This window comes from Lissotriton vulgaris, chromosome 9, assembly GCF_964263255.1.
Source record: "Lissotriton vulgaris chromosome 9, aLisVul1.2, whole genome shotgun sequence".
Classification (NCBI taxonomy): Eukaryota; Metazoa; Chordata; class Amphibia; order Caudata; family Salamandridae; genus Lissotriton; species Lissotriton vulgaris.
The window spans coordinates 249,816,985-249,842,818 of NC_141697.1; the positions used below are offsets into that span (position 1 = coordinate 249,816,985).

A 25,834-nucleotide genomic window follows, 5' to 3' on the forward strand; every position below is an offset into this window, starting at 1 on the left:
ACGTGAGTCCCTTGCTCACTTTGCCACTAGATTCAGGCAAGCCGGGCTGAAGAGGGCTGGAATGCCAGAAACCGGTCCTCGGAAGCTTGTTTCTGGTCCAGGGAAGGCATGGCTTGGCAGTTCGGGCTGGACTGTTCCCATGAGGCACAGGGTCAGACTGATTTGCATACAGCCATGTCTGAACTGGGGTGGCAGAGTGGGCTAAAGAACGGTGATGGATTAAAACCAGATCTTTTGACTGGGTGTGGGTGTTTGATTGGTTCAGATGCTCCGTCCATTACCACCCCCTTTTGTACCGCTTTTGGCCGCCATAAGTGTGGCAGGGTATGCTCAGACGTGAGTCCCTGCTCACTTTGCCACTGGATTAAAGCAAGCCGGGCTGAAGACGGCTGGAATGCCAGAAACCGGTCCTCGGAAGCTTGTTTCCGGTCCAGGGAAGGCATGGCTTGGCAGTTCGGGCTGGACTGTTCCCATGAGGCACAGGGTCAGACTGATTTGCATATAGCCATGTCTGAACTGGGGTGGCAGAGTGGGCTAAAGAACGGTGATGGATTAAACCCAGATCTTTTGACTGGGTGTGAGTGTTTGATTGGTTCAGATGCTCCGTCCATTACCACCCCCTTTTGCACCGCTTTTGGCCACCATAAGTGTGGCAGGGTATGCTCAGACGTGAGTCCCTGCTCACTTTGCCACTGGATTCAAGCAAGCCGGGCTGAAGACGGCTGGAATGCCAGAAACCGGTCCTCTGAAGCTTGTTTCCGGTCCAGGGAAGGCATGGCTTGGCAGTTCGGGCTGGACTGTTCCCCTGAGGCACAGGGTCAGACTGATTTGCATATAGCCATGTCTGAACTTGGGTGGCAGAGTGGGCTAAAGAACGGTGATGGATTAAACCCAGATCTTTTGACTGGGTGTGAGTGTTTGATTGGTTCAGATGCTCCGTCAATTACCACCCCCTTTTGTACCGCTTTTGGCCGCCATAAGTGTGGCAGGGTATGCTCAGACGTGAGTCCCTTGCTCACTTTGCCACTGGATTCAAGCAAGCCGGGCTGAAGATGGCTGGAATGCCAGAAACCAGTCCTCGGAAGCTTGTTTCCGGTCCAGGGAAGGCATGGATTGGCAGTTCGGGCTGGACTGTTCCCATGAGGCACAGGGTCAGACTGATTTGCATATAGTCATGTCTGAACTGGGGTGGCAGAGTGGGCTAAAGAACGGTGATAGATTAAACCCAGATCTTTTGACTGGGTGTGAGTGTTTTATTGGTTCAGATGCTCCGTCCATTACCACCCCCTTTTGTACCGCTTTTGGCCGCCATAAGTGTGGCAGGGTATGCTCAGACGTGAGTCCCTGCTCACTTTGCCACTGGATTAAAGCAAGCCGGGCTGAAAACGGCTGGAATGCCAGAAACCGGTCCTCGGAAGCTTGTTTCCGGTCCAGGGAAGGCATGGCTTGGCAGTTCGGGCTGGACTGTTCCCATGAGGCACAGGGTCAGACTGATTTGCATATAGCCATGTCTGAACTGGGGTGGCAGAGTGGGCTAAAGAACGGTGATGGATTAAACCCAGATCTTTTGACTGGGTGTGAGTGTTTGATTGGTTCAGATGCTCCGTCCATTACCACCCCCTTTTGCACCGCTTTTGGCCGCCATAAGTGTGGCAGGGTATGCTCAGGCGTGAGTCCCTGCTCACTTTGCCACTGGATTCAAGCAAGCCGGGCTGAAGACGGCTGGAATGCCAGAAACCGGTCCTCGGAAGCTTGTTTCCGGTCCAGGGAAGGCATGGCTTGGCAGTTCGGGCTGGACTGTTCCCCTGAGGCACAGGGTCAGACTAATTTGCATATAGCCATGTCTGAACTGGGGTGGCAGAGTGGGCTAAAGAACGGTGATGGATTAAACCCAGATCTTTTGACTGGGTGTGAGTGTTTGATTGGTTCAGATCCTCCGTCCATTACCACCCCCTTTTGTACCGCTTTTGGCCGCCATAAGTGTGGCAGGGTATGCTCAGACGGGAGTCCCTTGCTCACTTTGCCACTGGATTCAAGCAAGCCGGGCTGAAGACGGCTGGAATGCCAGAAACCGGTCCCCGGAAGCTTGTTTCCGGTCCAGGGAAGGCATGGCTTGGCAGTTCGGGCTGGACTGTTCCCATGAGGCACAGGGTCAGAAGGATTTGCATATAGCCATGTCTGAACTGGGGTGGCAGAGTGGGCTAAAGAACGGTGATGGATTAAACCCAGATCTTTTGACTGGGTGTGAGTGTTTGATTGGTTCAGATGCTCCGTCCATTACCACCCCCTTTTGTACCGCTTTTGGCGGCCATAAGTGTGGCAGGGTATGCTCAGACGTGAGTCCCTTGCTCACTTAGGCCACTGGATTCAAGCAAGCCGGGCTGAAGACGGCTGGAATGCCAGAAAACGGTCCTCGGAAGCTTGTTTCTGGTCCAGGGAAGGCATGGCTTGGCAGTTCGGGCTGGACTGTTCCCATGAGGCACAGGGTCAGACTGATTTGCATATAGCCATGTCTGAACTGGGGTGGCAGAGTGGGCTAAAGAACAGTGATGGATTAAACCCAGAACTTTTGACTGGGTGTGAGTGTTTGATTGGTTCAGATGCTCCGTCCATTACCACCCCCTTTTGCACCGCTTTTGGCCACCGTAAGTGTGGCAGGGTATGCTCAGACGTGAGTCCCTGCTCACTTTGCCACTGGATTCAAGCAAGCCGGGCTGAAGACGGCTGGAATGCCAGAAACCGGTCCTCTGAAGCTTGTTTCCGGTCCAGGGAAGGCATGGCTTGGCAGTTCGGGCTGGACTGTTCCCCTGAGGCACAGGGTGAGACTGATTTGCATATAGCCATGTCTGAACTTGGGTGGCAGAGTGGGCTAAAGAACGGTGATGGATTAAACCCAGATCTTTTGACTGGGTGTGAGTATTTGATTGGTTCAGATGCTCCGTCCATTACCACCACCTTTTGTACCGCTTTTGGCTGCCATAAGTGTGGCAGGGTATGCTCAGACGTGAGTCCCTTGCTCACTTTGCCACTGGATTCAAGCAAGCCGGGCTGAAGATGGCTGGAATGCCAGAAACCAGCACTCGGAAGCTTGTTTCCGGTCCAGGGAAGGCATGGATTGGCAGTTCGGGCTGGACTGTTCCCATGAGGCACAGGGTCAGACTGATTTGCATATAGCCATGTCTGAACTGGGGTGGCAGAGTGGGCTAAAGAACGGTGATGGATTAAACCCAGATCTTTTGACTGGGTGTGAGTGTTTGATTGGTTCAGATGCTCCGTCCATTACCACCCCCTTTTGTACCGCTTTTCTCCGTCATTAGTGTGGCAGGGTATGCTCAGACGTGAGTCCCTTGCTCACTTTGCCACTAGATTCAGGCAAGCCGGGCTGAAGAGGGCTGGAATGCCAGAAACCGGTCCTCGGAAGCTTATTTCTGGTCCAGGGAAGGCATGGCTTGGCAGTTCGGGCTGGACTGTTCCCATGAGGCACAGGGTCAGACTGATTTGCATACAGCCATGTCTGAACTGGGGTGGCAGAGTGGGCTAAAGAACGGTGATGGATTAAAACCAGATCTTTTGACTGGGTGTGGGTGTTTGATTGGTTCAGATGCTCCGTCCATTACCACCCCCTTTTGTACCGCTTTTGGCCGCCATAAGTGTGGCAGGGTATGCTCAGACGTGAGTCCCTGCTCACTTTGCCACTGGATTAAAGCAAGCCGGGCTGAAGACGGCTGGAATGCCAGAAACCGGTCCTCGGAAGCTTGTTTCCGGTCCAGGGAAGGCATGGCTTGGCAGTTCGGGCTGGACTGTTCCCATGAGGCACAGGGTCAGACTGATTTGCATATAGCCATGTCTGAACTGGGGTGGCAGAGTGGGCTAAAGAACGGTGATGGATTAAACCCAGATCTTTTGACTGGGTGTGAGTGTTTGATTGGTTCAGATGTTCCGTCCATTACCACCCCCTTTTGCACCGCTTTTGGCCGCCATAAGTGTGGCAGGGTATGCTCAGGCGTGAGTCCCTGCTCACTTTGCCACTGGATTCAAGCAAGCCGGGCTGAAGACGGCTGGAATGCCAGAAACCGGTCCTCGGAAGCTTGTTTCTGGTCCAGGGAAGGCATGGCTTGGCAGTTCGGGCTGGACTGTTCCCCTGAGGCACAGGGTCAGATTGATTTGCATATAGCCATGTCTGAACTTGGGTGGCAGAGTGGGCTAAAGAACGGTGATGGATTAAACCCAGATCTTTTGACTGGGTGTGAGTGTTTGATTGGTTCAGATGCTCCGTCAATAACCACCCCCTTTTGTACCGCTTTTGGCCGCCATAAGTGTGGCAGGGTATGCTCAGACGTGAGTCCCTTGCTCACTTTGCCACTGGATTCAAGCAAGCCGGGCTGAAGATGGTTGGAATGCCAGAAACCAGTCCTCGGAAGCTTGTTTCCGGTCCAGGGAAGGCATGGATTGGCAGTTCGGGCTGGACTGTTCCCATGAGGCACAGGGTCAGACTGATTTGCATATAGCCATGTCTGAACTGGGGTGGCAGAGTGGGCTAAAGAACGGTGATAGATTAAACCCAGATCTTTTGACTGGGTGTGAGTGTTTGATTGGTTCAGATGCTCCGTCCATTACCACCCCCTTTTGTACCGCTTTTGGCCGCCATAAGTGTGGCAGGGTATGCTCAGACGTGAGTCCCTGCTCACTTTGCCACTGGATTAAAGCAAGCCGGGCTGAAGACGGCTGGAATGCCAGAAACCGGTCCTCGGAAGCTTGTTTCCGGTCCAGGGAAGGCATGGCTTGGCAGTTCGGGCTGGACTGTTCCCATGAGGCACAGGGTCAGACTGATTTGCATATAGCCATGTCTGAACTGGGGTGGCAGAGTGGGCTAAAGAACGGTGATGGATTAAACCCAGATCTTTTGACTGGGTGTGAGTGTTTGATTGGTTCAGATGCTCCGTCCATTACCACCCCCTTTTGCACCGCTTTTGGCCGCCATAAGTGTGGCAGGGTATGCTCAGGCGTGAGTCCCTGCTCACTTTGCCACTGGATTCAAGCAAGCCGGGCTGAAGACGGCTGGAATGCCAGAAACCGGTCCTCGGAAGCTTGTTTCCGGTCCAGGGAAGGCATGGCTTGGCAGTTCGGGCTGGACTGTTCCCCTGAGGCACAGGGTCAGACTGATTTGCATATAGCCATGTCTGAACTGGGGTGGCAGAGTGGGCTAAAGAACGGTGATGGATTAAACCCAGATCTTTTGACTGGGTGTGAGTGTTTGATTGGTTCAGATGCTCCGTCCATTACCACCCCCTTTTGTACCGCTTTTGGCCGCCATAAGTGTGGCAGGGTATGCTCAGACGGGAGTCCCTTGCTCACTTTGCCACTGGATTCAAGCAATCCGGGCTGAAGACGGCTGGAATGCCAGAAACCGGTCCCCAGAAGCTTGTTTCCGGTCCAGGGAAGGCATGGCTTGGCAGTTCGGGCTGGACTGTTCCCATGAGGCACAGGGTCAGAAGGATTTGCATATAGCCATGTCTGAACTGGGGTGGCAGAGTGGGCTAAAAAACGGTGATGGATTAAACCCAGATCTTTTGACTGGGTGTGAGTGTTAGATTGGTTCAGATGCTCCGTCCATTACCACCCCCTTTTGTACCGCTTTTGGCGGCCATAAGTGTGGCAGGGTATGCTCAGACGTGAGTCCCTTGCTCACTTAGGCCACTGGATTCAAGCAAGCCGGGCTGAAGACGGCTGGAATGCCAGAAAACGGTCCTCGGAAGCTTGTTTCTGGTCCAGGGAAGGCATGGCTTGGCAGTTCGGGCTGGACTGTTCCCATGAGGCACAGGGTCAGACTGATTTGCATATAGCCATGTCTGAACTGGGGTGGCAGAGTGGGCTAAAGAACAGTGATGGATTAAACCCAGAACTTTTGACTGGGTGTGAGTGTTTGATTGGTTCAGATGCTCCGTCCATTACCACCCCCTTTTGCACCGCTTTTGGCCGCCGTAAGTGTGGCAGGGTATGCTCAGACGTGAGTCCCTGCTCACTTTGCCACTGGATTCAAGCAAGCCGGGCTGAAGACGGCTGGAATGCCAGAAACCGGTCCTCTGAAGCTTGTTTCCGGTCCAGGGAAGGCATGGCTTGGCAGTTCGGGCTGGACTGTTCCCCTGAGGCACAGGGTCAGACTGATTTGCATATAGCCATGTCTGAACTTGGGTGGCAGAGTGGGCTAAAGAACGGTGATGGATTAAACCCAGATCTTTTGACTGGGTGTGAGTATTTGATTGGTTCAGATGCTCCGTCCATTACCACCACCTTTTGTACCGCTTTTGGCCGCCATAAGTGTGGCAGGGTATGCTCAGACGTGAGTCCCTTGCTCACTTTGCCACTGGATTCAAGCAAGCCGGGCTGAAGATGGCTGGAATGCCAGAAACCAGCACTCGGAAGCTTGTTTCCGGTCCAGGGAAGGCATGGATTGGCAGTTCGGGCTGGACTGTTCCCATGAGGCACAGGGTCAGACTGATTTGCATATAGCCATGTCTGAACTGGGGTGGCAGAGTGGGCTAAAGAACGGTGATGGATTAAACCCAGATCTTTTAACTGGGTGTGAGTGTTTGATTGGTTCAGATGCTCCGTCCATTACCACCCCCTTTTGTACCGCTTTTCTCCGCCATTAGTGTGGCAGGGTATGCTCAGACGTGAGTCCCTTGCTCACTTTGCCACTGGATTCAGGCAAGCCGGGCTGAAGAGGGCTGGGATGCCAGAAACCGGTCCTCGGAAGCTTGTTTCCGGTCCAGGGAAGGCATGGCTTGGCAGTTCGGGCTGGACTGTTCCCATGAGGCACAGGGTCAGACTGATTTGCATATAGTCATGTCTGAACTGGGGTGGCAGAGTGGGCTAAAGAACGGTGATGGATTAAAACCAGATCTTTTGACTGGGTGTGAGTGTTTGATTGGTTCAGATGCTCCGTCCATTACCACCCCCTTTTGTACCGCTTTTCTCCGCCATTAGTGTGGCAGGGTATGCTCAGACGTGAGTCCCTGCTCACTTTGCCACTGGATTCAAGCAAGCCGGGCTGAAGACGGCTGGAATGCCAGAAACCGGTCCTCTGAAGCTTGTTTCCGGTCCAGGAAAGGCATGGCTTGGCAGTTCGGGCTGGACTGTTCCCCTGAGGCACAGGGTCAGACTGATTTGCATATAGCCATGTCTGAACTTGGGTGGCAGAGTGGGCTAAAGAACGGTGATGGATTAAACCCAGATCTTTTGACTGGGTGTGAGTATTTGATTGGTTCAGATGCTCCGTCCATTACCACCACCTTTTGTACCGCTTTTGGCCGCCATAAGTGTGGCAGGGTATGCTCAGACGTGAGTCCCTTGCTCACTTTGCCACTGGATTCAAGCAAGCCGGGCTGAAGATGGCTGGAATGCCAGAAACCAGCACTCGGAAGCTTGTTTCCGGTCCAGGGAAGGCATGGATTGGCAGTTCGGGCTGGACTGTTCCCATGAGGCACAGGGTCAGACTGATTTGCATATAGCCATGTCTGAACTGGGGTGGCAGAGTGGGCTAAAGAACGGTGATGGATTAAACCCAGATCTTTTGACTGGGTGTGAGTGTTTGATTGGTTCAGATGCTCCGTCCATTACCACCCCCTTTTGTACCGCTTTTCTCCGCCATTAGTGTGGCAGGGTATGCTCAGACGTGAGTCCCTTGCTCACTTTGCCACTGGATTCAGGCAAGCCGGGCTGAAGAGGGCTGGGATGCCAGAAACCGGTCCTCGGAAGCTTGTTTCCGGTCCAGGGAAGGCATGGCTTGGCAGTTCGGGCTGGACTGTTCCCATGAGGCACAGGGTCAGACTGATTTGCATATAGTCATGTCTGAACTAGGGTGGCAGAGTGGGCTAAAGAACGGTGATGGATTAAAACCAGATCTTTTGACTGGGTGTGAGTGTTTGATTGGTTCAGATGCTCCGTCCATTACCACCCCCTTTTGTACCGCTTTTCTCCGCCATTAGTGTGGCAGGGTATGCTCAGACGTTAGTCCCTGCTCACTTTGCCACTGGATTCAAGCAAGCCGGGCTGAAGACGGCTGGAATGCCAGAAACCGGTCCTCTGAAGCTTGTTTCCGGTCCAGGAAAGGCATGGCTTGGCAGTTCGGGCTGGACTGTTCCCCTGAGGCACAGGGTCAGACTGATTTGCATATAGCCATGTCTGAACTTGGGTGGCAGAGTGGGCTAAAGAACGGTGATGGATTAAACCCAGATCTTTTGACTGGGTGTGAGTGTTTGATTGGTTCAGATGCTCCGTCCATTACCACCCCCTTTTGTACCGCTTTTGGCGGCCATAAGTGTGGCAGGGTATGCTCAGACGTGAGTCCCTTGCTCACTTAGGCCACTGGATTCAAGCAAGCCGGGCTGAAGACGGCTGGAATGCCAGAAAACGGTCTTCGGAAGCTTGTTTCTGGTCCAGGGAAGGCATGGCTTGGCAGTTCGGCTGGACTGTTCCCATGAGGCACAGGGTCAGACTGATTTGCATATAGCCATGTCTGAACTGGGGTGGCAGAGTGGGCTAAAGAACGGTGATGGATTAAACCCAGATCTTTTGACTGGGTGTGAGTGTTTGATTGGTTCAGATGCTCCGTCCATTACCACCCCCTTTTGTACCGCTTTTGGCCGCCATAAGTGTGGCAGGGTATGCTCAGACGTGAGTCCCTGCTCACTTTGCCACTGGATTCAAGCAAGCCGGGCTGAAGACGGCTGGAATGCTAGAAACCGGTCCTCTGAAGCTTGTTTCCGGTCCAGGGAAGGCATGGCTTGGCAGTTCGGGCTGGACTGTTCCCATGAGGCACAGGGTCAGACTGATTTGCATGTAGCCATGTCTGAACTGGGGTGGCAGAGTGGGCTAAAGAACGGCGATGGATTAAACCCAGATCTTTTGACTTGGTGTGAGTTTTTGATTGGTTCAGATGCTCCGTCCATTACCACCCCCTTTTGTACCGCTTTTGGTGGCCATAAGTGTGGCAGGGTATGCTCAGACGTGAGTCCCTTGCTCACTTAGGCCACTGGATTCAAGCAAGCCGGGCTGAAGACGGCTGGAATGCCAGAAACCGGTCCTCGGAAGCTTGTTTCCGGTCCAGGGAAGGCATGGCTTGGCAGTTCGGGCTAGACAGTTCCCATGAGGCACAGGGTCAGACTGATTTGCATTTAGCCATGTCTGAACTGGGGTGGCAGAGTGGGCTAAAGAACGGTGATGTATTAAACCCAGATCTTTTGACTGGGTGTGAGTGTTTGATTGGTTCAGATGCTCCGTCCATTACCACCCCCTTTTGTACCATCTTGTTATAAGAACCAATCTCTAAGCACACAGACCTGACATTTGCATATCTACTGCTTTAATTGCTTCTGACATGTTGCCTGCCCCTGTTAAAGGGCTGATACCAGTTATGTAAAGCCTTGATATGAATATACTATCGCTTTCACGTATTACTATGCACTACTACAAAATGATGCGCTATATACCGTTATTCCGGCCCTCCATTGGAGATGATAGGTTACCTTGGGCTCCTACAGCCTGTACATTCTATCAGCCACATGTAGCATCATGCCACAACAGGAAACGGCACGGAAACAAAGAGACAGTAATATCCTGGTTTACATGTACAATGCTGTCGAGTAAATGCCAATGTAACTGAAGAGAAATGCATATGGATGCCTGTACGCTATTGTATCGGAAATTATAAAAAAATGTAATAAAGATATTTAAAAAATATATATATGAGGGTCCTGTATACTAAAAAGGTGGAGATGGAGATAGGAGGGAGGTATATTGATGGCCGTTTATTTTTCTCTCTGGCTGCACCAGCTTATTTATTGGGGAGAGATCTTATGGCTAAGCTAAACATGACTATCCATTTTGAGCCTAATGGTACTATGGTTTGTTCTACCCCTGGAGTTCCTTCTTCCAGGATCATGGCTCTAACACAACATTCTTTTACTGGAGACCAAATTAGAGCTTGACCCGCTGACATAGAGGCATTTACAACATCGATATATACAATAGTAGCAGAAACTCCAGTACTATTGAGAAGGGAGGTCCAGCTACCCAAGGAGTTCCTTTTCCGCTGACAGGGGCAACATTCTTGGATACCCGATAGTGAGTTGATATTACAAATAGAGACCCTAGGAATAATACCGACCTATGGCGCTATGACATGCCAGTTTGTGATCATAACCATGTCCTATAGACATGTTTTATAATCATTAAGTCAGGTAAAACAGTTAGGGAAATACTGGATGATCAGTAGTTTGATAATGATCCTAATAAAACGGTCCTTGTTTTTCAGGATGACATACTGTTAAGAACAGTATTGGAAGTAAGGTAGAGCCTTTGATTCTGTTAGGGATGCAGATCTTTCCTCAGTCCCTATGATGTAGGCCTTATTAGCACCAGCGCCCCATTCAAATAACATTAAAGGAGAGTGCTACCCTACCTAGGGTGAGACAGTATCCTCTTACCAAAGAAGGAGATGAGGGCATCACCCCCACCATACACGCGTTACTAGAGCAAGGAGTAATTTACCCTGGAGTGTCTCCTTGTAACACCCTGTTTAAGAAATCTAAGGGTAATACTTGGGTTATGGTTCAAGACCTGTGCCCCCTGAACGATGCAGTGGTACCAGAATTTCCAATCGTTCCTGACTCTTCCACTATTTTGAAAAAACATTCCTCAGGTGCTACATTTTTGTCTGTCATAGATCTTAAGAACGTTTTCTTTAGCATCCCTCTTCAGCCAGACAGTCCTTATTTGACAGCGTTCTCCTATAGCGGAACTCAGTATTTGTATTCTCGTTTGCCTCAAGGGTATTGCGAATCCCTTAGTATTTTCAACGGGGTGGTGAAAATGATCTGTCAAACTTTCAGTGTGCCAGTACGTTGTTGCAATATGTCAACAACATATTAGTCTGCAGTCCCACAGAACAACAGTGTAGGAAAAATATTGTGTCTCCTCTGGCTACTCTTGTACAGAGAGGATATAAAGTGGAGAAAGACACAGTTAAGTATTGTCAGGAGGAGGTCCATTATCTAGGGCAGGCGACTCCAGTAGCTCTTAAACTACCATAAGCTCTCGAGCAATCTCTGAGTAGCTCCGCTGTTTGCAGCTTACTAATATAGAAGCTTTTGCTTGGTTGAATTATTATTTGTCTACCAGAATTAAAAAGCATGTATTGAAGATGAAAATGTGTTTTCTTTTCAGAACTCATAAGCGGATGTTTGGAGAAACAATGTTACATTTTCAAAATGAATTTTATTTAAAGCTATTATTTGAATTGGAGGCATGTATGAATCAGATTATTAGCTTGGCGCCCTGGAGTGCAGCTATGCCCATTATGTATTACTCATGAAGATGCATTGGAAATTGATAGTGCTTTTATAACTTTACTGCTGGCAACCCTGCCTAATGCACTGATGACAATCCTTAATGAGGTGGTCATATCACTAAAATCATTAGCTCAGGATGATTTTCACTGAACCTAAATAGCTCTTATTACAGAAAAGTCTGGAGACCCCTGATCTAGGGCAACTCCTGAAAGAGCAGTATCTTTACATCAAATGACTGAGCCAGAGACTGTTAAGGTAATGTAGAAGTTTCTTGGCCTCTGTAATTATGTGAGGCAATGGGTCTTTGATTACAGGACGTCACCCTTGTGAGCAAGCTCTCACCACTGCTACAGAAAAGCACCCCCATTGTCATGGGGGCACCTCTGATGCTCTACGCAGAACATGCAGTATTTGCTATATTTCAGAAGGCTAAGACTACCTTAACCACATAGTGTGTGTCAAGATACGAGGTAATATTGTCAGCAACAGAGGATCCTTTTCCCGGAAGCATAGTATATTTTGTTGACGGTTCCTCGACCATTGACCAGGACACAGGAGTAAGACAAACAGGTGGGATAGTGGTCAGAGCACACCAGCACAATTCCTCAGACACACTTCATATTGTTGAGCAGCTAATACTGCCAGCACATTATTCTGCGCAAGCAGCAGAATTGATAGCCTTGATTCCTGCTCTCAAGCAAAGAATAGGAAAAGTTATCACGAGCTATACGGATTCGGCTTATGTAACTACCACAATATATTCAAGCATCATGTGATGGAGCAGAAGAGGCTTCCTCAAATCAGACGAGAGTCCTGTCATGAATAGGAATCTCTTAGAGGCTTTAATAGAGGCACTTGTCTTACCACACGCAGTGGCAGTTGTGAAGTGTACAGCAGATACAAATGGACAGGATTTTTTGTCACAGGGAAATGCTTTCGCAGATTGGCCAGCTAAAAACACAGTGAGGCGCACACCCCTGTCTGTCCCATCAGGTTCACAACATATCCCAGTCTTAGTGGCCCAGGCTGCCTCACCGCATGAGTGGAGTCAAACACCACCACAGATACTATTACACCTCATTATGCTGAGACAGCACGTTTAGATCTTCAAGAGCTCCAGGAGGCTGCTCCATTGCATGAGAAACAATTACGGGAGATTATAGGGTGCTCACAGTCAGGGGACAATTTGATCTAGAGACAAATAGCTACAGGTAACCAGTGATGCCTCAGGCTTTACTAATCATAGCTCTTGATCAATTACATTTACCAGCTCGCATCTACAGAAATCTCTTCTCAATGCAAATAAAAGATTGGTTCGTTCCTAACTTGCATGATATGTTTACTATGTACATTCATAATTGGACTATTTGCCAACAATTCTCTCCAAACCCCACACTGAAGATAATAAATTCTACCATACCACGACCACAAGGACCGTTTAAGGTTCTTCCAATTGATTTTATCAACATGATCGATCAATGCAACAAGTATTGGTACCTCATAGTTGTGGTATGTCATTTTGTCCTTGAAGCAGGACCTTGTGTACACTGTTAATGCTAAGTCAGCTGCTACTTTTCTGATTTGAAAGGTGATTCCCCACTATAGAATTTCAGAAGGGATAAGATCTGATAACGACACACACCTTGTCAATGCAATTTTTACATATCTCAAACAATACTAGGGATAAAACATTAATTATCTTCTGTTTACCACACCCACAGTAATGCATAGTTTAGCGCCTTAATGGCTTGCTGAAAACTAAGATAAGCAAGCTATGTGCCAAATTGCACAAAAAATTGTTGTATTATTTACCATAGCACTATTGTTCCTTAGGAACACACCTTGTTCCGATAACCACCTAACTCAGCATAAGATAGTGACAGGAAGACTCATGAATATGAAAATACCTGTCACTAGATGCAAGGTGCAAGGAGAAAGTACAGGTAAAATTCTGAATGATAAAAATGCATGTCTAGCTCTCTGAATTAACGATGGCTGCAAAGTTGGCAATCAGAGGAAAGGAGAAGTGCACCACCATCGAGGTCGGCCTCCCAGCTGTGCAAATAGGAGATAAAGATTTTTGTCAGGAACTTTGTTCGGAAATGGAAAGATCCCAAGTTCGATGGCCCTTTTTTGTGACGATGAGCACTCTAACTGCCATCAAAGTCAACGGTAGAAAGCCATGGATCCACCCATCGGATGTTCAGATGAACCTCGCTTCACGCCAAGCACAGCCAGCGATATAAATGGGAAAAGAAGGGGGAAGAAAACTGCAAAGATCCCCCCACCCTTCCCCCAAATGGAATGTTAAATTCTTTTGTTTTATTTTTTGTCTTTTCATACTGTTATTTCTATTGTTACTTTTCTATAGTGTCTTATACTATTCACGCTAGCTTGCAAGATAACATGTGGTATCAACATATGTCAGAAACAGAATTAGAAAGCATCAATGTAGAAAGCTGGCTCTGTATATACTATACCAAAGTAAGGTGTAGTGTGCACAGAGTCCAGCGGATCCCAAAGGCTTATAGAGGTAAAAGTAGATAATACCTTACTCTCTATTTGTGGTAGTGTGGGCGAGCAGTAAGGCTTTATCAGAGGGTAGTGTTAAGCATTTATTGTACACACTTAGGCAAGAACTTATGTCACACATTCAAAGACTGAATTCAGACCAATTTTTTGTAAAATATTTCTTTGATCTATTTTATTCTATAGAACCAAGCAGAACTTGGCACGGGTAAATAACTTTTAACTTTTCAAGACCAGTTATTCATAAGCAAGATGAATGAATAATGACTTTTCTTACAGGATTGTCAAATGTGCAGATACTGTCCCAATGGCACACAAACACATTGTTGAGTGCTTCCATGTAATTCTGGCATGGCAAACCGACCTATGCCCCTTGCATTAGATAGCCACATAAGCTACTTAATCATGAATGCTGCATTTACTGCATGTGCACCTGCTAAAATGAGCACTCCCTCATCTTTCCCACATGTCATATAATTTTATTTGCAGCCTCCACAGAGCCGAAGGCCAGCCTCCAGGAAAAGATTTGCTTTTTAACGCTACTTTTACACTCCCCCTCCCTCAAATCAATATCCATTAATGTCCCCTACACGTCCCAGAACAAATTCCCAAACCCTAATATGCATCTGTAGCCATCTCAGATCAGAATGCCTATTCAATCAACGATGTGCTTCTCACAATTAAGCATGTCAGTGTCACAGGTGATACACTCCTAAACCACCCCAAAATGTATTTCTACTTTCATGAGCCTTTACTACATAAACTACATCCATGCAACAGCGTGAATTTCACATCCTGTACAGTTACATGCAACACTTAGAGCATCACCTCCTTGGGGTAAGCTAACAACCCTCCTGGAACCGATTACACTCGGCCAGTTGAGACCGATTGAATTCTGCATTCTACTGACAACTCAAAAATGCAAACTCACCCATTCCTTTAACCATTAACCTAGCCTCATTCATAAGCAAAACCTACATATGTAATACCCAATGCTTCCATACAAACCCACCCATGCATTTATTCACCCAAGTCACCCATCCACTCATTTGCGGAATCAATTAGACATACATACATGCACCCACACACAGCTTATCTATCCAACTATACACACACATATTAATAAACCCTTACTTATAAACAAATAACCCAGCTATACCAGCTTTGTCATCAAGGGATAACAGTTGGGCTGTAAGTGGTGGCTGCAGTAATGTTCTTTTTTTGTTTTTATTTTCAAGGCAGATCAGGGGAACTGAGTGATGAAGAGATGCCATACAATGGTCCTAGCTTGTATTCATAGTGAGTAGCTTTATTTGGCCAGTAGTGAAGTGAGCAAATTAGATGGTTCTAAGAACTACTTTCGGTGCCATGTATAGGATGCTCTTAGCGATACCAGGGAAGCAATTGGCCAGGTATAAGCATGATAATAGAGTCTGACCCTTAGCTAGCTCTGCAGTGATCCACTCCTGGACTCTGAAGTAACTGCGGGCAAGGCAAGCATGTTCTTCGGTAACAAGGGATACTTGCTAGATAGTTGCCTTTGCATTCTATTTCACCAGGTGAACCGAAGCATTGCGGGAAAAACAACAGGATAGAGAGTAGGGCCAGAGATTGGTTCCAGAGAAATGGGATATTAGGATGTTAAACGGTTTCCTTTTGGAAACTGCACACTCATCCACCTTCCACGTATGTAGGTTTTGTAATATTTTTTTCATTAACAGACGAATTTTAATAAAGTTTTGACAAAAAATAGAATGCAAATTTTTTCTTACCCTCTAAATGTATCCAGTGAACGAAGACGATCTGTAGAAATGTTCAAAGGAACTGATTGAAGACCATGGCTCATTGATTCTACTCGGTTTGGTGATCCTAGTTCCTTTAAAACAAAAACACAACATTACTTCAGAAAAGCATTGGCAATGCCAATAGGTCTGGCATTGGCTGCCAGTCTTCTGGCAATTTTTGCTTTGTTCTGTCCTACGATGTAGGAAGCAGGCTTAGTATATGGTGCACACTTATTTAAGTGAGGCACCTTCCACTAATCCAGACAACCCGTAGGGTGATTTTAGTGGTCTCTGATAACATTTGAAAGCTTTCAAAGTGGTAGCTATGGAGAGCAGCATTCAGGCTTATCTTGAAGGAATGTAAAATAGCTTGCTTTACCAACTTTAATCTTTAGTGTAAGTTAGATTAAAATAAACCACACAGCGTTTATGAAAACAGGTCTTATTTATTTCACACATTATCACTAACACATTAGTATATCTCCTACCCAGAGATGTCAACACAATACACAAGAATACTTTGCAATAATCAGGTAAGTAGCACAAAAATACACTGATCCACAGGGGGTCACCAAACCATATATTACGAAACTAGAATGCAAACTGCAAAGGAGAACAGGACTTGGACCAGAAGACCAAGAGGAGCCGGGACACAAGGAACCACCCCAGGTAAGTACCCAGGAACCCCACGGAGGTTTATGCAAAATGTTATTGTTTGGGAATAGGCCGGGTCCTCATCAATAAAAAATAAATAATTTGCTACATGTAAAAAAAGTCTCAAAAAAACACGCATTACCATAGTACTCTCTGGCACTGAAGAGAACTACTTTGTGTGTGGATGTGTTCCTTGTGAAAAGGAAGCATGCTGTAACTCGAAGTCAGCTAATGGCAGATCGCCCCTTCATGCATGCTGGAGTGAGGGGTAATGAAATGTGAATGGCACCAATCACAGACTAATGAATGAATTCTATCTGAAACCACTATAAGTAACTATGTTATAAACATAATTTTACTAAAATCAAAAGGTCTTGGATATCATAGACCTAAAAAAGTCAACCAGTCTGACGTTGGCTGTCAGCCTCTTGCCTTTGAGGAAGAAGGTAGGAAGGCAAGAAAGAAATAAGGCAACAAAGAAAGGCAAGATGGCAAGAAAGAAGGAAAGAAAGAAGGAAAGAAAGAAAGAAGGAAAGAAAGAAGGAAAGAAGGAAAAAAGAAAGAATGAAGGAGATAAAGAAGCCAAGAAAGAAAGAAAGAAAGAAAAAAGGAAGGAAGAAAGAAGTGAAAGAAAGAAGGCAAGAAAAGTGGAAAAAAGAAATAAGGCACAAAAGAAAGAAAAAAAGACAAAAATGAAAGAAGGCAAGAATGAAATAAGGTAAGGAAGAAGGCAAGAATGAAATAAGGTAAGAAAGAAGGCAAGAAAGAAAGAATGAAGGAAAGCAAGAAAGAAAGAAAGAGAAAGAAAAAAGAAAGAGAAAGAGAAAGAACGTAAGAGAGAAAGAAAAAATAGGACAAGCTAATAAAGAACAGTTAAAAATAGACAATCTGGTATGCTGTGAATTACCAGCAGTCAGAAAAGCAAACCACTGCAAAAGGAATTTACAACAGTTTGGCAGGAGATTGCATCTGATAAAAATGAAATGTGCATCAGAAACGCCTCACTATCAGGTTCTAAGCACACAGGCAACACTAAGGTAATTATTAAGTAAAAACAAAAGCACTGGCACAGAAGTGAACTAGCTTGTATATTGATGTTCTCCTTGTGAGAGGGCAAAATGTAGTCACTCATATTGTCTACTGTAGTGGGTGGAAGCTAAATGTGAATGACACAGCAACAGACCAATGGATGAAGAGACGTGACTGAAAGCCCATATATGAAGTATATCATACATATTTTAGTAAAATTTGAAGGTTTAGGCTAACGCCGAGCCTAACAAGCAGATCTATGCTTACAGTTAGTCAAGGGCCTTAATTGTTATCTCCTGTGTAAAAGCAGTCACTGAAGAATAATGTTCTAGCATAGGTGAGCAGGTAAGGTTGTTTGGTGGATTAATATATTGACCACAGCCATTTATTTAGTTTGTTCAACTTCTTTTTTAATCAAAATCACGAGTAGGAACTACAAGCAATTTGATCTATTGTCTTATACTACCAATGCATAGTCTTTGTAGAGAGAGTGCACGCACCTTTCTTACAACGCCGGGCACTCTTCCACAGAAGATAAACAAAGTCTGGCAGATAGGAACAATTCTAAGCACACACTCAACTGGTTATACAGGCTGCTCATGTTAATTTTGAAAAGTTATATACATCAGGTTTTGTTCATGTAAGTAACTTTAAAATCAGCTTTAGCTCTCATTAGTATCCCTGAATAAGGATGATACTAGGTGAATTTTATGAAACGGGTCCTCAAACTTTTCTGGCTTTTCTGCTGACATTTTGTAATCCTAGTTACCATTAGAATCTGCAAAAACGAATGCTGACACACCAGCTAAGAAATGCACAATACCTTTTAAGTGCACTTAAAATTAAACCTTCACAAACAGAGGAGCCTTAAAAACCAGAGTAAAGCTAAAAATCTGTAGGAAAAATATGTTATCACATACCAGGAGACTAGTCGCTATTTTGGATTAATCAAGTAAACTTTTTTTTCTTTTTGAATGAGATGCTAGTCAAAAGAATTGACAATCATCTACTTTCATGGAGCAAAAACCAATGCTTCGCTTAACGCAAATTGCAGAGTAACTATTACAGGAAAATACATTCAATAGTATTGAAGTTCCGCAAGGACTGTATACAAATTCGAACACCCGCACACACTGTGTTGCACTTCAGAACTGGAGAGGTGCAATACAATAGTGTCTGTGACATGCCAAGCAGTGAAGATATAGTTTCAGTTCCCTGTTCCAGTCAAGCAAATAGTCGCTGGTGCTATTTCAGTAACAATTCATACAAAGGGACTGCTGGATAGTGTTCCTCAATGTGGCAGCTTAGCATACATATGAACATCTGTATTGGGTTTGGTGCCCTTGTGGGCAAGAACGATTGTGCTAAAGATTATGCTAAAGCGGGCACACTCCATGATTCAATGAATATACAAAGCACTTTATTAGTGTTAAATGAAAGAACTGGCCTCCTACCTTTACAATTACAGTGGATATTAACTATTGAGGAGCTCTGTCCCTACTTGCTGTGGCAGTGCTCTCCTGAACAATGCACTGGCAGCAGAGGAGGCGTGCAACATGTAAACTAAGAACTGACCTTCTGATGATGCAAAGTGCAAGTAGACTAAGGAGGGCACACGGGTCTACTCCTGATAAAAAATAAACTGCCAATTAAGTAGCATGAAGGGGCAAAGAGAGAGTCAGGAGAGTGTATGGTTTGGTCCAAATGTATGTGTGGGTCACAACATAAAGCAGGGGTGGGAGAGTGGCTATAAGCACAGAAAATGCAGGAGCTAGGGAAGTAAATTGTGTATGAAAACGCCTCTGTAAAAGAAAAGGAATTATGATGCCTGCTGATTCGCATATGTGAGGTACCTCGAAAAAATTGAAAACAAGCAATGTTACGGATAACGGCCTGAGGCTAATGCAACCAACTAAGAAGATAAATAACTATTGTCAACAAATGATTGTGCTGGGCCCAAAAAACACAGTGATCCGAAATGGTGTCGTCCAGTTGTAGTACGCTTCAAACCATGGTGATGGTGCCAGGGTGCACCATCACCAAGCGTTGTGCCATTGTTTACCTGGCTTTCCTTAGGTCACCAGATTGTGACTGTTACGACGACTGGCATTGCAGCAAGCCGTCTCCTACCTCATGGCTTGACCTTGAGCTCAACACGACCAACTCACATTTCCAGTCTTCAACAGTGAAATGAAATGAAATGAAATGAAATGAAATGAAATTTGATTTGTAGAGCGCATGGCTGCCCGGAAGCGTCCCAGCGCTTGCTTAGGGAACCCGTCCTGGTATTCCCCTGCGAGATAACCCATTACTGGGCATCCCCAAGGTGAAAGCCAGGCATCCCGCTGCGAGGGGCCGTTGTGGAGATTAAGCAAGCTATTGCCCAGAGTTACAGAGTGGGACTCCATGATTGGAATAGGCACCGAGGCGAGAATTGTCAGGTCCGGGGAAATTTGAGCCCAAGACCCGCCGAGGCGGGGAATTGAACCCTGGCCCGGGCCAGACCTCTGCATCAGGGTCTGCCGCTCCAACCACTTGAGCCACACTTCTGAGGGAAACAGGTTGTGGGCTGGAACTCTGGAAGTGGATACTATGAGTTTTAATTCTATGCTTCATTCTAATGTATAGCTCCTTTGTCACACAACTTATGTCACAGCCAAGTATTGCTGCCATCAGCATACTTAGCTGACGAGGTGCCGAAAGACGGCCTACCTGAGCCTGTTTCTTTTCAGTTTATATGTTTTTACAGGGGGTAACCTAGCCTGCCCTCACCATGTCAGTGTTTCATTCTCAAAGTCCTATTACACTAAAATCTTTAGTGAGCAATCTGATCATTGACTGTACTTCAAAGCCCTTTCAGAAAACGCTTAAATATAAGTGTAGAAATAATAGTGTTTCTGGCCCGAGGTTTGTCTATAGGGTCTTGTTCATATTGCTGTGTCATATCTTTCTCAAACTTTTTTGGGAGTTAAAATCCATTTCAAATTGCAGCATTACAGAACACTATGGAGTGGAATGTCCTTCTCTAACTTGCATAATATATCCAATGCAAGCCTAACCTTGGAAGAGGGCCTTAACACAGACCATTTCACAGCACAGAATAACAGCAATAAATGCTCTCCTTTGTTACTGTGCTTTGATGTCAGGACTTGTGGAATGAATGGTGTGGGAGAATGCTGTAGTGGAAGTGTTCCACCAGCGACAACTGATGTCTCAAAAGGAGATAGGCTGGGCAAGACTTTCTCTCTTTCTGTAACGTATCACTATGATTAAAATAATAAACCTGTTTCACTGGACTTTAGGGGCTTTGAACTTCAAATGCACTCAAAAGTAAACGTAAATACGAAACACAAAAGATTTCACAGTCACACAGTTTTCTATTCCCAAACCGCAGCAATACAATGATCACGTAAAGCTCCTTTAAACATAATGCAGGTGTATATAAATAAATATGTACGTCTGCTACTGTAAGCAAACACAACTATAAAAAGTTGAGCTGTTGGAGCCTCATGTCACCTTCATAATTGTAAGAACGGAACATTACTGGTTAGATGATGTGCAAGAAGAAAAGAGGAAAACTTCTCAATTAGGAATTGTAGAAAAAAAAACAAGAATGGCTGTTCTAACACTGCTAAAGATCACAACAGCAGTCAACTTGTTCTATTCTGCAAATGCATAATGAAAAAAGTGTTGAAAATAAGTGAAAATGTAGGTGGTCTCACTCACAGAATTAATAAGTCGCTCTGTGTCTCCCATGTTCATTTTGTTGTGGAGGCACTTCCGGATAGGCTCAAGTCTGTAAATATAAAACAACAACATATCACGCTCTGTAGACAGACAGAATTATTACTTTTACCATCGGCCAAAATATGCAATATAATGTTAACTTGTAATCCATTGATTCGTGTTCCCTCAGCCTTACAGGCTACTCAGATCCCACTCAACAGTTATGCCTTTTAAAGTCGTGTGCTTGGAATACAGTAAAATGGAAGCTACTCACTCCGGCACTATCTTCTCTAGTGGGCTCTAGTGGGCAATTTCTATTCTTTTAAAGTTCCATAAGAGTCAGCTCCTTTCACACTTTGTCTAACCTAGTCACAGGATACATTTAGCTTAACTTTCACTTCCGGTCAAGTCCCCACTCTCACTGACTCTTATTTAATCACTTTCCTCTGCTGCTCTACACAGTCTGGTCTTAAAACAGGGGTCCCCGTATTTAGTGTGATTTAGCTGCTGGCATGTCTGCTCCTTTGAAAGCCAATTCATATTTTTAAACGCAACTCCTTTTGTGTTCATCTAAAGCAGAGATTAGATGCATAATCCCATGATCTGTGCTTAACCGGTCTGACTCCAGTAAGTTTTATTCGTAGTTTGATTTTCAATTTTATATGGCAGCGCAAATTCGACCCGAAGGTATTGGAGTGCTTTACAAGAGCATCAGTTACATTACACAAGGACACATTCACATTTTATAGGCACAGGGAGACTGAGTGATTTGCCCAGAATCGCAGGATGTTGAGTCGAGCAGAGGCTCAAACCCAGTTCTCCAGTTCCACAGTTGGCAGCTCTGGCCGTTACATCGCATCCTCACATAGTTCATGTTTGTCAAAGATCTGCTGCGTTGGTACACCATCCAGGAATGCCAAGACAAAATTTGACTGGAATATTGCTTAACACATTTTTTTCAAGGTTATCCAACACTGAGAAAGCTGTCTAGTATATAACGGTCCTAGTGGAAAATCTATGGGGAACATGTCTCAGCTTTCTGAATCCCACAGCCCTGGCATAATCTCCAGGGACTTCAGGCTATTCTAAATTAAACATTAAATGTTTGCTTCTATGCTGTTGCTGCTGGATGGTTAGAAAATGTCTGAATGAAGATTACATTGGAAGCACACAACAGATCTGAACTACCTTTTTGGGTCTCGCCTGGCATTAGCAGCACGCATGCGCTGCTCCCGCCATGCGAAGGCCTTTTGGAATTGATACGGATTCCAAATTGTGCACGCGGACGGACAGAAGATGTGCACGCGGGGACTGGATGCTTCACTGGCGGCGTGACACACTGGGGACTTTTTTATCTAGACATTCTTCTGCCGTCACTTGTTTTTTGAGGGTCTGCAATCCCAAACGAAGTACACATCTGGAAGTGATTTACCGTCTAAGCACTGTTTTTCTTTCATTTGCCTGTTTAACCGTTCACTTTATTTGGATAACTCTGCATTGCAGCAGTACCGTGCAAGTTTAGGAAAATATGGAATGAGGTCAGTAGGGGGCGCGTACGCTCTTTCATAAATGTGTGCCGGGAGTCCATCTGCCATGCAGGACCCGCTGCTACCACCAGCGCTGCTGGACGTCTCGCGGGAGACAGAATTCAATCTAGCTGCTGTTCAGCGTAATGCTCAGGCAGTTTGTCATGATTAACATCTTTCTAGTTAGTAGTTCGCATTACCTTCAGCATCGTGTTACCACCTTGAGCTCTCCAAAGTTTGGAAATCGTGTAACTTTCGACTTGGTCCAGCTGGAGGAGAGGTATCAAATAAACAGTATCGGGCCTCGCAGCGGCCGCGATAATTAACCCTTTTACTGCGGCCGCGATTTTCCCGCAGTGTGGCACTTCCGCAAAACGGGCGGGGCCGCGTCGGCCATTGGCCGACGGCAGCACAGGGGAGGTAGTGCTGCCGTCGGCCAATGGCCGACGGCAGCAAGGAAGACAGTGTTGTGTCCTCCTGAGTATCAGAGGGAGCGTCCATTTGGAGAGAGGGGAGGCGGGGCTTTGGAGAGAAAGGAAAAACACAATCCTGTTCAACTTAGAAAGCAAGGTATCCAGCGCCAAGTGGAAATCACATTGAAAACCAAATGGAGAAAAAGCTTAATTTTTTTCCCCTCCACTTTCACGTGAAAACCAAACCGTGATATAACGCAATAAGCAATATTTCCAAATGTAGCAGTGTTATAAATTGAAACAGGGGCCCAGCAAATTAATTTCCGAAGGAGGTTTTCAATGTCTACAATCTTTTTGAATATTTGCATTTATATTTTGTGTCCCTGTGACTGCAGAGGGTGTTTTGGTGCTTGAAAGCTGTCTGTAGCTGTTAAGTGCAACAGTCATTAATTGGCAAGTCGCCATAAGCATATACGCATACACTTATGCATGTACATATAGGGGAAAATAAATGGTAGCCATACAATATGGTTCTATAATGACATTGAAGAATCTGGTGAGATGATAAACGGAAATTATCTCCAAAACTCAGAGATTACCATAAAAGGCCATATTAGATTTTTCCTGGCATACATGCTACTGTACAAACCGGGCGAATGACATAAAACTTGATGGTGTTGAACTCTTACTTTTGAGAAAGTTATGTTACTTGGTTTCACCTTGCACACCAACTTCAACCTCAATGAACATGATGCCAAAAAAATAAGCATTAAAAATGCAATAGGTCTCGCCTTTTATTAAGTTAAAGCCATTTGCTTTGCTATACAATACCATTAGCAAAGCAAATGGCTTTAACTTAATCAAAGGCGAGACCTATTGCATTTTCAATGCTTGTTAAAATTAATAACATTACATTTGCTTTCGTAACGCCATCTGGACGGGAGTTCAGGTCTCCATCCAGCCAGAGTTCAATAAATGAACCTGGTTAACAGAGGGCATATTTCAATTCCCGGTGTCTCTGTCATAGACAGTGCTCAAAAAGAAAAGTCACATCTCACTCCACAGGCTGGAGATGAAAGGATGGAGAGAAGAGAGTTCAACAAATAGTATTTTTTAATTAGAGACAGTTATGGGGTGTTCGGTATTAGCTTCATCTACCAGCCATTGTTACCTTTCACTGACCAGTGCCTCCGGGTAGACAAGGGACTCCACGTCAGCTCTCCAAGCCTCCTGGACCACAATGAGCCTCATGGGTCCCATTACACCAAACCCCACAAATCTACATATTTGCATCCAGGATACCTCAGAGTTAAGGCATTATCAATGGCAGTGTCACCAAGGTAACGTGGGAAGAAGAGTCTCAAAGGGAGAAAAATGATGATGCTGGAAAGACTTTCCAGGTGTGTCTTGGTGCTATTGATCAAGCTACCCTACTCACTATTCAGGAAACCCATATATTTGCAAAACACCCTTAAAAATACAATCATTGAAGGAAGAAATATTTTGATTTCTAAAATGAACACCGATAATGTACAAGATTATGATGCTCTCCCACACAATAACCCTTTTTCAGCTGTATGTCATTACCCTACCTTCATGGGCAGTCTTTCAAGGTTCCAAACTGGAGAGTAAATGTTGATATGTATCATTGTTAGAGGAGACAGCTGTTGATTTAGGTATGGCGACATGGGGAGACCTTTGACGAAAATTTGACTATAAGGCCTCCCTCGTTGAACTCCTCCATGAGGGCCAAAATATGTAGGGACCTTTTGAATCTCGCAAAATAAGCAAATTTATTTCCAAAAGGAACATGCCATTAGGTATATAATGTATGCATGTGAGTACTTGAATGAATAAAAGTTGACAGGCTTTCACAAAAGGACAGTAGGGATTCCGGTTACGACGAAAACCAGAGACCCATCTCAGGCTCAATAAACACATCTGGATACCAGAGTCCCCAACATATGGGTAATCTCCCAAGTAAGCACTGGGGTCATAGCATTGACAGTTGGTCGCATTTGCTATTTTGGGAAACTGATTGTGTCTCCGAAGGGCGTAAATAATAGACAGCCCAAGTATTACTCCCGCTTCCTGGACCCTGGGATCACTGGTTTAAGGTATGTAAACCCATCAAGAAAGAAATAACGTGACAAGGCACTGTGAACAGCATGAATCGAAAAAATCTAAATGCTGAGAATCTGAACAATACACGGAATATAATAAAAGTCTTAACAGTTACACAAGAAAGAAAAGCACAGTACAGGTGGCCTGTGTAAGAATAAGAAGCAAAGGCAAAACTGAAAAATTTGGCAATGAAAGACCCACTTTAAACCAAGCAAGCATGGTGAGTGAGTTCTATCATCAACAGTTTTGTTTTTGTGGAGAGGCTTCCCCAACAAGAACATTTTGAAGAGCCCTGGGCAAATAATGCATTGTTACTTTAGGATATTCCATGTTGCCCAGGAGCATTGTTCATTTGCAGCAGCACAATCGGCTCTCATTGAAAGTAGCCCCGTCCTACCTTCCTAGGGACAGAGTGCAGCACTTCTCTGCAAAGAGTATGCCTACAACTAAAGATCATGAAATTGCATTAGGAGCTGAAGTTAACAGGAACAATGTAAGAAAGATCTTTCACTGACAGGGAAGTCAAAGTGGTTGGAACAGCTTTCCAACCAAACAATGGAAACAAACTCAATTAATGAATATAACTGCACTAAGATACATTTCGGAGCAATAATATTGAAAAACATGTAAACGAATAATATGTGTGGTAACAGTAGTGAGAGAAATTGACAAACAGTCTTATCTGTAGTAGGCAGTAC

General features: G+C 45.4%; 1 protein-coding gene across 1 annotated transcript in view; it reads right to left on the minus strand.

The window, feature by feature from the left end:
• HGSNAT (heparan-alpha-glucosaminide N-acetyltransferase) overlaps nucleotides 1-25,834 on the minus strand; it is a 580,634-nt gene that overhangs the window by 334,086 nt on the left and 220,714 nt on the right. The window contains exons 6-7 of the mRNA XM_086937464.1: nucleotides 21,074-21,143; nucleotides 15,653-15,756 (exon numbers count right to left, since the gene is read on the minus strand). Of these exons, the coding sequence (XP_086793590.1) occupies nucleotides 15,653-15,756; nucleotides 21,074-21,143 (174 nt within the window). The remainder of the gene's footprint in view (nucleotides 1-15,652; nucleotides 15,757-21,073; nucleotides 21,144-25,834) is intronic.